The sequence below is a fragment of the Diadema antillarum genome, unplaced genomic scaffold (assembly GCF_040938485.1).
Source record: "Diadema antillarum isolate AM-2024a unplaced genomic scaffold, OU_Dant_1.0 scf00000014, whole genome shotgun sequence".
NCBI lineage: Eukaryota > Metazoa > Echinodermata > Echinoidea > Diadematoida > Diadematidae > Diadema > Diadema antillarum.
Window position 1 is genome coordinate 104,883 of NW_027270903.1, and position 12,061 is coordinate 116,943.

General features: G+C 39.3%; 1 protein-coding gene across 1 annotated transcript; it reads right to left on the reverse strand.

The window, feature by feature from the left end:
• Positions 1-369: 369 nt before the first annotated feature.
• Positions 370-1,770, reverse strand: LOC139721590 (5-hydroxytryptamine receptor 1D-like). The gene has a single exon (XM_071632924.1). It carries the CDS (start codon positions 1,768-1,770, stop codon positions 370-372), a length of 1,401 nt encoding a protein of 466 aa, XP_071489025.1.
• Between the last annotated feature and the right edge of the window lie 10,291 nt (positions 1,771-12,061).

A 12,061-nucleotide genomic window follows, 5' to 3' on the forward strand; every position in this document is an offset into this window, starting at 1 on the left:
TAAGAATGCAGTTGTAACAGAGTATATCTTATTTTGCCTAAAACAAATTTGTTTTGTTATTTCATGCTGCTGCTTCTAAGTTACAATCAATTAATGATTGACAAGACCACAACATTCAGTATATTTATACTTTCCCAGGACTAGTCTATTTGTGGGAAAGTTCATGAGAAGAAATGTCAGATGTAACAGGTACATATGTATGTGTTTCACATGGTATATGATTGTGTAAGAACCTATATATATATATATATATATATATATATAATCACTTTATATGTACAAACATATGACAAAATCAGTGTACAATGTTTCATGAAGTTACACTCTGGGAAGATTGCGTAGAATAGGGACAAGGTCACCCTTAGTCTTTCACTTCTTGATAGTCTTTTCCTTGCAGTGCAGGAGTTTTTTGAATGCTCGCTGGAAGTCCTGGTTGAATTTGGTGTAGATGATTGGGTTGAGCATTGAGTTAAAGTAGCCCAGCCAGAGGAAGAGACTGTCCCACACCCGGGGTACGTAGCAGGACTCGTTGCAGAGTGGCAGAATGAGGGCCCTCAGGAAGAAAGGTAGCCAGCAGATGAGGAAAGCCCCCGTGACAATCCCCAGGGTTTTGGTGGCACGTTGCTCCCTGGCTGTAGCCATGGCTCGTCGCTTCCTCTCCCGCTCCTGGAACTGGGGCGGCAGCGGGCTGTGGCTTGGGGTCAGGCTCTTGGGTAGGAGGGCCTGCGTCTGTGGCGTATTCGCATTGATCTCCTTCAGAGACAGCGAGACCGAGACGTGCGCTGCGCCATTTTGTCCCGGCACAGACAACGACGTCACCATGGAAAATTTTCCCTCGCTGCTCTCTTCAGACTTTTGCTGAAAGTTGGGCACAGACTTTGTCTTTCCACTGCTGGACAGAGTTCTCTGTACCTCAAGGGAAGAACCATTTTGTGATTCAAACGATGGATCACCATTCAGCGGGTGGCTTGACTGCATGGCGTGCGTTTCTGAGTATCTTTCTAGGGGTGGAGGTTCCAGATGAGCTGTCCCCACGGGTGAGTGGAAAGCCTTGCCGCGAATTCTCTTCCGTGCCTCGCAGAATATTCTAGCGTACACAATCATCATGATGGTCATGGGGATGAAGAAAGCTCCGAAGGTGGAGAATATGGTGTAGATCTTGTGCTGGCTTATTTGACACATTGTGGGATCAATTTCCTGCTTACCCTGCCAGCCGAAGAGCGGTGATATGGAGATGATGCTGGCCAGTAACCACACAATGGCAATCATGATGAGCATGATACGAGGTTTCCTATACTTGGGGTATATGACAGGCTTGGTGATGGCCCAAAAACGGTCCAGCGATATCATACAGAGATTGAGGATGCTGGCCGTACAGCAGAGAACATCCAGAGATATCCAGAAGTCGCAGAGAATGGGTCCAAAGATCCATACCACCACTACCTCCTTGGACAAGCTCAAAGGCATTACCAGGATTCCCACCATCAGGTCTGCGACAGCGAGGGAAGCAATGAGATAGTTCTGGGGTGTCTGAAGCGGACGGTGCTGGCGTATCGCCGTCAGAATCAACATGTTGCCAAAGATGGTCGCGACAATTATGAGGCTCAGGACAGCAATGAGGAAAATTGTTCCAGCATGAACCGTGATCTCCTTACTGGTGGTTGCATTCTCTCCTGCACCTTCTATATCACCAGGGATGAAAACATCCAAGATGGTGATCCTTTGCACTGTAGAATAAAACGCTGGGTTCACTGTAGTTAGGTCCTCCATGGTTGCACGTAATTTTGACAATATTACACACCCTCTCAAACCTCATGCAGATTATTACAGATATCAGCGTTAAATTCTCTCCCTTGCTCACAGGAAGTGATCACCCTGATTTTCTGGTGTGGCCAATGCACTGTTCGGAGTGCTTCTGGGCTTAGCGAGATGTTGTCCTGTTCTACTTATTGAGTTCCATCAAGTGGTTCAATGATTTAACACTCATTGCTTAATTGAGATGGAAAACAACAACAATGATCCGCCAATCAAGGAGTTGTAAGTTTAGTTCTCCACACGTAAGACTCGCCTCACTCTGGTCTCCTTCGTCCATTGAAATGCTTCCTTGCACTTGTGAAGATTCTAACAAAAGGGAACAAAAGGAAGGGAGAAACAAAAAATCAATGGCTGCTAATGATTTCTTGCAGTTATTTTAGGCCAAACACTGGCTGTGCTCCGGCGAGCTCTTCTTGTTTGCTGTCAAGTCAAGCAAGAAAAGGGGCACTAGTGGGATATCTTGGAAGATCCCTAAGATTAGTTTTTCATCCTGGGTGATTTCACGGTATCAGACCAGGTATTGATTGCAATTTCGGAAAAACACATCTACCAGGAAAAGGCCACAGGTTAATGTACTGTGTGTGTGTGTGTGCATGTGGCATAGTGCAGTTTTAGATGAATTTAATGCTGCCTGTGTATATAGCGCATGGGGATGCCCGAAGGAAGATAGCAGAAGTTCTTCTGTCTTGCATGCAGAGGAGGGAATACTATCGCATTCACTACTCCAAGGATGCATCAGGTACTAATTAGGACAAAAGGGAATGTCTTTATCGTGTAGAGAAGTAAAAGTTTGTACGTCATTGCTAACAGCCTCCCTATTCCTGGAGGGTTTGCTTGGCGACTTCCTTGGGATTCTTAGGGGTTGAGCTATTTTTGCCAAGGCTTCTGTTTTGCATGGGTCACTATGTGGAGGTAGTCAATGTTACTCAGTTAATGATAGCCAAGCCGTACATTAAGGAAGCCGTTCGACCACATGGCAAAAGCGTGGTTTGTATTTCAGGGATTTCCTGTTTATTTACCAAAATTTCAGTCATTACTGATTGCCGTTGCCAATCTGATAACATCCAATTGCTGCTTAACTTGGTCAAACCTCTTCATTCTCAGGCGCCTTGAATTTCATTGTAATTATTTATGATGCAGAAAAAAAAAGATTTAGAGAATGGTGTTGAATGTATGGTTATTCAAACAGAATGCACTAGCAGCTTCTTGCATATATGCAATTGTGAATTCATTGCTATCCAACACAGCATATTCATCATGCTTCATGTGCAGAATTTGATGCAATGTAATGACTGCAAGTACAGAAGGATTTCAATGAATGGAGGAAAAAAAAACATGCACACATGTTTTCATTAAGAAGTAACAGCAATTTTGAGTGTTTTATGCAAGGTGAGAGATAGGTCTGAAGTGTGAAGACTAGAATCAATCAACGTGCTGTTAATACCAACTGTGCATCCCAAAGTGCACCAGTTGTGTAATCAAAGGTGACAATTACTCATTTATATTTCTCTCCCGGCAACCTGGGGCTCACTCCCTGACCATTAGACTAAATAAACCCATGCACAACACACACAGATGGTACACATGTAGACACATAAAACACATATGCACACACAACCACTAAATAAACACACACATGCACACACACACACACACACACACACACACACACACACACACACACACACATACATTTGTACCATCTAGATTTCCATTTAGATCTTATCTAAATGCAAGAGAGATGCAGAGAGGTCAAACCGAAAGTAAGGGATTTACATTAATAGAAAGAGTGGATTGACATCAATAGGAGGACAAAGAAAGAGAAAGCCATAATATTGAATAGGTTAATGAAAAATTGTCCGCTGAGAACCAGAAGGGCGCTATTGCGTTCTAAGATTCGAGCAAAAATCAAAACCAAACAATAAATTGTCATGAAATAAAGAGTTCAGTAATCAAAGGTAGGGGAATAAGCAGTATTAACACAATTTCCAACAAAGTTGCGATAATGCCCCTCTGGTTCTCAGCCATCCAAACATTCAATACTGAGATTGATGTTGAAGGTGAGAAAGAAAGCAGATATCTTTTAAAAATATAGGAAATTGACAACAGATATTTGGCTTGAAGAGAGAGAGAGATCCGGATTGTGAAATTGCACACATTTAGAAAACAGAGAGAATAAGAAATGAGATGTATGGGGACTTAAACATGGTTTGGGCAGATAGGCAGTGAAGTCTTAGAGTTACAATGTAGTGGAGGTGCAGGACAAGAGTAAAGTTAAAATAACAACAATTGACAGAAAGTGAATTGAAAGAGTTTGGAGCAAAAAAAAATATTTATATATGTTCTAGAGTCCTGAATAAGATAGGAGGCTATAGACAGTGTGTACATGCCAAGTAAAACACCCCCCCCCCCCCACAAAACACAAAGAAAGGAGTTTCTCATCCACATTTTTGAAGAAAGTTAATCCTTACAGCATGCAAGCTAGTATTGCGCAAATATTCAAATTCATGAAATTCTTCCGTTGAGAGGTTTTCATGCAACTGATTGACAAATTCCCCTACATCGACGTAAATGAGCACTGAATTGATCAGTGTTTTACCAGTAGCCATGATAAAAAAAATAATCATGGGCATTCGTACTCAAGCAGGATTTGAACCTATGAAGTGGAGATCAGGAGGTCGTAGGTTCGCGTATGTTTGCCCATGATCATTATCTTTTTATCATGGCTACTACTAAAACACTGATCAATTCAGTGCTTATTTACGTTGATGTAGGGCATTTGTCAATCAGTTGCATGAATTGAGAGCTATTGAGAACTTGAGTATCATTTGAGGGTAGAGTGTATAGACCTTGTGGAATTAACAGCATGCTGGTTCTTAGCAAGGTACACATGAAAAGTAGTGAAATAATTGCTTGTGATAAATTTCTCTTCTTTTTACAAGTTCCTTCAGAGAGAAAGAGATAAAACAAAGCATCAGCTTTTGCTAAAATGCAATCTAACTTGGGCAAATGTTTGTAATTTATTACCATGTGAATGTCACCAAACCAATTTCCATACTCAAAATCATGTCAGCATTTTTTTTTTCATAATTATACACTTGTCATTGCTCTAAATTTTGTACATCAGATGATGTGATAATTACTTTATTTTTGTAAAATGTCTATGTTTTCCGTGAATTCCATTTTATATTAAAAGTTATTATTGGTGGAAAGTTGTTATGTCTACAACTTTGCTCAAAAATATCTGGAGAGGATTAGTTGTAGACCCATTTTATTTGGCAGAGGAAAACACAACTGACCACTTCAAAGATCATCATAACACATTTATTTTGCAGTTCACCATGTAGATATACATTTTTTAGGTAAGTGTGATCCTGAAAGGAACATGGCAAATTTGACATTTTGATTGATATATTTTTATCTTACACTGATATAGAAACACTTAATGAGCTGAGTGATTTTCAAGACTGCACTCATGAACCACAACACAAAGAGGCTAGAGCTTTTCACAATGCAAACCTCTAGAGAAAACTCCATAATCAGTCGTTGCGTGAACAAAACTGATAGTGACTGTTACGCAACACAACATATCGTCATGTGATGAGAATGCTGTTATTAGCGATCCGCCGGATTGTTTGTTGGACGTAATTTGCACTTGTTTTCTATACTGGTCACAACATTTTCTTTGTCCAATTTGCCCTCAGTCATACTAATCTGGCTGTTTGACAAAGATGTTTTCATCAAAAATCAACTCTCTAAATAGTAGGATAAATTTGCTTTTGAGAAGAGATCCAAACATGAGGAAGGAAAAAAGATGAGAGGATATGAAAAGATGAGTGATGACAGATTGGGATTATAAAAGCTCTGAGAAACTTAAAATTCCAGAGAGCGAGAGAGATATGGAGAATATGAGAGATAGACAGACATAGAACATAATAATCATATGTAAAAGGAATGATAAGTGTCATGCAGAGAGAAGACTTGAGCTGATAAGGAAGAGATAAGATCATAAATGAGGACAAAGAGATTTCTCTGAAACTTTAAAATGGCTCGTGCATCATTGGAAAATACATCAAGAGCTCACTGTGCAAAAACCAATTAACATGGCTTACATCACGTCTTCCCTGGAAATGTGCCAATAACAGATAGTATAGTATCTCTTCTGTTTTGGGTTTTTGTTTTGTTGTTTTTTTTTTTGTACCTCCAAGCTTGTTTTTTGCCTTGAGAAGGGTGTTTTTTGTGGGTTTTTTTGAAAAATATTTTTCCTGTTGAATTGTCCTTGGCTCACTAATGAGATTGCATGACCCAGATTACATGTATTTCATCCCAGTTCTGTATTAGACAAATAGCAAGAGGTCTCAAGATGAGTGTATGTATATATACAGTATGTGTGAATGTGCATATACATGTATGCATGCAAGTACTGTAAAAGAGAAATCTTCACAGGTGTAATCTTTTGCGTTTGATCTGGTACAATAAATTTCAAATGTTTTTCATCCCTCAGAAGTAAATAGTATGAAGTATTATTACATTGTACATATATGACAAGCAAAAAAAAAAAAAAGAAAAAGGAGTGTTTTTTCTTTTGCACTAGTTTCATCAAAACCAAAATTGGTGATGATTTCCATACAGCAAAAATATTCACTTTTACCGTTCATATACATGTTTGCATGCACAGTGTATGTATGCTTGTGTGCATAGTGGTACACGCTTGTGTATACATGTATGATTGCATGTATACATATGTGTAAAGTCTGTAAAAGTATGTACATGTGTGTATGTAGGTATGTTTGTATGAGTATGTGTGTGTGCATTTATGTATGTAGGTAATGTCTGTTTTTAAGGGTTATTCTGAAGGGGGAAATCTAACAAGCACTGGGCGCAGATTCTGGCAGTAGACGTATCATCTATCTCATAGCCTTTTCTGATTCAATCCTACTTAGTTCATTTGCCCACAAAGTGGTAGTACTTAAATGATAGCTGTCAAGATAGTTGTGGAGTCTAGAATGTACCTGCATGTATATTCCTGTGGTGATCAGAGATCTGTATGGTGTATACTGAGGTGAGGCTATACATGATTTAATGAGTGTGGTGCTGCTCTGACCTAATCTTTGCAAATACTTGCCCAAGGCTATTGTGCATTTGCAGTGCATTAGTATGGTCTAACTCTGGCCAAGCCACAAAATCATGGTAAGCTATTGGACATCCTAGGTTTGGGGGAGATTGTAAGTTTGCATCCTAATTAATTTACAAGCCTGGGTAGAGTATTAACCCTTAAAGTGCCAGTTTTCTTAGCCATACACTATCATGTTCAGGGAAATCTTCCCAAGGCCCCACCCCCATGTGTTGAGTTCAATGAACTCATTCTGGTTGAAATACCTAGTAGTCCGGCAGTCTTGAGTAAAGGTCATTGTCAAACAATGGAGATTGACGATACATGTATCAATTGAGTCCATTTTAGCAACAGTCCATGCAAGGTTTTGCGAACAAAATTTGTTAAGGATCGAGACAGTATTCCACTAAGATGAATTGGGGAAGTCAGCAACTTATTCAACAAGTACTTTCTGTCATCTGATATGTGATGTTTACAGTCAAGATATTTTAAGATGTGATAGAATTAATCAGTGAAGAGCTGCCACATATGAGTAAAGCATGATGCAGCTCTTGAGGATCTGGTACAGAAACAGACCTCACAACCATTCTGAAATTGTAGCAAAGAATCTGAATTTTGGCAGTTCCCAGCTCTTGTTTCTATAGCAATTTCCCATTTTTTGTTATTATTTTACTAACATACTTATGGGAACTGCTTTTTTTTTTTTTGCTACTTTTTAGCCAAATCAACCCTAATTTTCAGTTAAGAAGGTTAGGAGGTGTGCAGTAAGCACAGAGAATGATTTTTTTTAAATTAATGTGACAAGACTAGAAAAATGTAAACCATTAAAATGTATAATGTATGAAGAGATCTAGAAACAGGAAATACCCATGTCTGTGCACAGTCCTAACACATTTGCCAATTTAAATTTTAGCCTTAAAAATCCTGAATGATGCATACATTGTAGTTTATGGCAAACACATTGTAAAAGTTTTGTAATACTTACATTGTGTCACAGCAGAAAGGGAACATCTGTACTGGTTGTGTCCATTGATAGACTCGGACTGTCACAGCCTAACTTCATTTTATGCCAGATCTGAAGCAACGACGGAAAAAAAAAAAATCAGGATGGTGACCACAGCGGGTCTGAATCTCTGAAGGAAACAGGTGAAGACAGTTGGGTCACTCGTGTCCGGAGAGATTCGTCCAGTGGCAGTCACTTTCTCTCACAACTGATATGCACGCTCTCTTCATTTGAGAGCTGTCCACTGTCCACGGTCTCTGCAAATGACGTCCAGCCACTGACCATGGTCAAGCAGGGAAGAATCTGATATAGTGGTCAGTCCACAATGGCTAGTCTATTTCACCCAGACCTTGTTTTGAACTTTTCATTTGGATGCTCCAGCAGTGACCAAACCATGCAGAAATAGTAAAGTCTTAATCACATTGGTTTAACAGCAGATTTGGGTGTGTGTGTGTGTGTATGTGTGTGTGTGTGTGTGTGTGTGTGCATGTGTCTGTGTCCATGTTTGGTTGTTTGTCAAAACATCTTTTCCTTTGAGGAAGGGGAGCAAAGAAACTAAGATGGAATTGTTGCAGAAGAGGCGACGTAAATTCTTTGCTCTGCTTGGTAGATTATGAATAATGTGATTGAGAAGCCACAGTTAGCATCAAAAGCATATGACTGATGAAATATCCAAAGGGCAGAAATTCATTGGTATCCAACAATAGCATTATCAAGAACAGAGAAAGTGGAAGAAAAGGATGGAAAAGTAGATAAACCATTTTATCTATTTGTTTCTGCATGTATTGATTTTATATTTATATATTTCTTTATTTGTCTACCTATTTATTTGGTTATTCATGAATCTATACATACATTTATGAGGTGATTTTGCTCGGGGATACAATTTGTCCATGGTAGAGTTGTGAGATTCAAGAATGTAGCAAGCTGTTCTGAAATTTGAAAATTTCTGGTTTCATGAAACACAAATTGATGGTGTTTGGGTTTTTTTTTTTTTTGTTCGATTGTCCTGTCATCAAATGCTTAATCTGATTACAATTCACTGTATTGAAAACTTTAACACTGTTTTTTTTTTAAATCTTAACATGATTTTAAAGATAATGAAAACATGACTATCAGATATGTTTAAAACATAGTTTGTGCCATATGCAGATGGACATTTGTTAGATGTGTGAGTTTCTTATCTCAGTCAAGTAATTGGCACCTTGAATACACAATATGCCACTGAATACAGAGACTCCAACCCCAAGCACCTTCTGATCTGGAGATTCTCCCCCCTGAAAACCCTAGAAAATGGGAGACTCCAACTTGATGTGTGCAAAGCGCGAAGTTCCTTGTGGCTGGGGTCCAGGGCTCACTTAAGGGCCCTGGAAACTCTAGGGTTCTAGATGCTCTTTCGTGGTATCTAAAGCTTATTTTTCGACATACGATGACACTAAGTAAGAAATCGTTTCAAGCGGGAGAACGGGAGATTTTGCAAAAATGGGCTTTCGGTGGGAGATCTCCCATCAAAAGCAGGAGAGTTAGAGTCTGTGTGAATAGTAGCTTTGGACACCATATTGTTTATTGCCCAATGTTTTGGTTTTTTTTTAATTACCAGATAGTTGTTGATCCCTCATAGCAAACCCTTCTGAAGTGTAGTAACTTAGTTTGCCCATTTTGCAAGAGATTACCATTTTAGTCCATACTTGCTGCAGTGTGTTGGTAAGCTGAACAATGTGGGCCAGTAAAGTATGTGGCTTCCTGATTACATGCAGCGCACAATGTCTGACAGTACATTTGTTGATTTGTGGCAATAAGACGTCCTGTACCACCATTTCCCTGACCAATGTTTAACTTCCTAGCAGCTCTCTTTTGGTGCTGATTGGTCATTACACCTACGGAAGCAACAACTCTCGGTGGCCGGAGCAGTATGTAATGAGTTGGCACAGTGCCAGTCAAGCTGTGTGAATGTCAACCCTCCCACACATGGTGCTTTACAATATTGTAAAAGTGAAAGCATTCACGATGTAGAAATTTCATGCAACAGGAAACTAACTCAGAAATGAAAGCGGATTTTTACCTTCGCCAAGGAAGTGATCATCGGCGTTGGTTTGTCTGTTTTGCCAAATAACTTAAAAAGTTGTCTACAGATTAAAATGAAACTTGCGTAAAAAGTTGATATTGAGACAAGGAAATTGAGACAAGGAATACCTCATTAAATTTTGGTAGTGATCTGGGAATTTTTGTGGATTTTGAAGGATTTTTCATCTTTTGGCATATAAGTTCAACGAACTTGGGATTCAAGCTGTGCGTACTGGAGGTTTAGATACGCGTATTAAAATGAGTGTTCTGCTCAGGCAATACAAGGGGCCATACCTACAATGACGTAAACAAAAGGCTACTATTTTGGGAAATTGCATGCATGTAAGAGTGGAAACGAGTTACATGTACTGGCTTGGCGGAGGTCTGTGCTCTCCGAGTACTTTTCTAGTTTTTCTTGCTTCATAGTGTATGCAGATCTTTGACCTCAAGATGTATGTTGTGGGAGTAAAACTGTTCAATTATTTGACCATCCCCAAAATTGAAAATGCAAGAAATTCATCTCACCCAGCCAAGCATGAAAATTTACTCACGCCTAAGGTTCCACTTTACAGTAGTTGTAGGGAATAAAAGTATCAATGCAGATGTGCCCATCATATGAAAATTATGTAGACATACAGGTGTATGACCTGAAGGAATTATTTTCTATTTTCCAAGACATAATTGGTAGAAATATCACCAATACAATATTAAGTGTATATGTCTTGTATGCACTGATGTTAGGCTACCGATATCATATTTAGTATTTTTCTTGTAAACACTGTGCCAGGCTACCAGTATTGTATGCACATGTAGTATCTTTCTTGTGAACGCAAGTGTAAGGCTGCCAGTATTATACTGTGATAAAGGTGCCTCCCATTTTGTCTAAACACTGGTAGCATGTCTGCATCCCATACACAATTTCATGTAGAAAGCAATCACATTTTCCTTGTCGCATCACCAATGGAGCTGAATCAATATCATTTAGAATCCTTTCTACCTTCAGTGGGATGTTATCTCTGTTGGAGCAAAGAAACAATCAAACATTGAGGAGTGTCGGCATAATGACAGTCAGTGATATCTGGTGCAATGGAAGAATGGGGGGATCATTAATTCTCTCACAATTTTCTCAGTCCTTCACTAAGATGGAACTGCTGATTGAATGAATGAATGCATTGGCGGAAAGGCTCGTTGTCATAAAAAACCAGTGTATCCATTCACCGAATGTCCGGCAGGATGGTCACTTGGGGTCGAGAGAAAGTTGGCCTCTGGGCACAAGATAATGAACGTGTCGGGAGAGTTTACGGCCGGCCAGTCTTGCTTAGTATTTGATTTGCATGGTTTATGCCCTGAAGTTTATTTTGGTGTCCATTTTCTTTGCTTTCCGTGTCTTCTTTGCAGCAGAACATTGTATTTCAGAGGCTAGTCTTGACCAAGCCTCTGAGAACTACTATTTAAGAACTGGTTAAACATGACCAAACACACACACACACACACACACACACACACACACATGGACTTCACTGACCCCTCCTGCTCAGCCTGTTATACTTTTTTAACTGATTTCATGTATCCATTCACATTTTTTTTTTTAATTGAAAAAGGAAATCAATGGGTTTCCATAGGCCTTTATTTTGTGTTACTGCATCACCCAAAAAATTGTTTCACTAGTAGAATTCCTGCTACAAGTATATTGACCCTATGGTTGTCATTAAAGTATATCACATGTTGGAAGTGGCATCTGTACCTAGTATTCAGATTCTATTTCAGGCTCAATTTGTCTTTTAATTTGGACATTAGTGACTCTGCTTACTGAGTTCATTTCAATTATCTGGATGATAACTTCACAATTTAACAGTTGCTCACATTATGCCAGCCATGGATATATCACTACAGCAATCAGATTAGACAGATATATGTGATTCATCTAAAGATTCACAAAGCACTGTCGGAGTCTGTAGGTAGAGTGAAGATGACGAAATGTGGAATTGGCAGCATGTTGTGAAAAGGATTCACTTTACTCATCCATAATGATGATGTCATTGTGAGTTACTTAGGTAAAATAATAA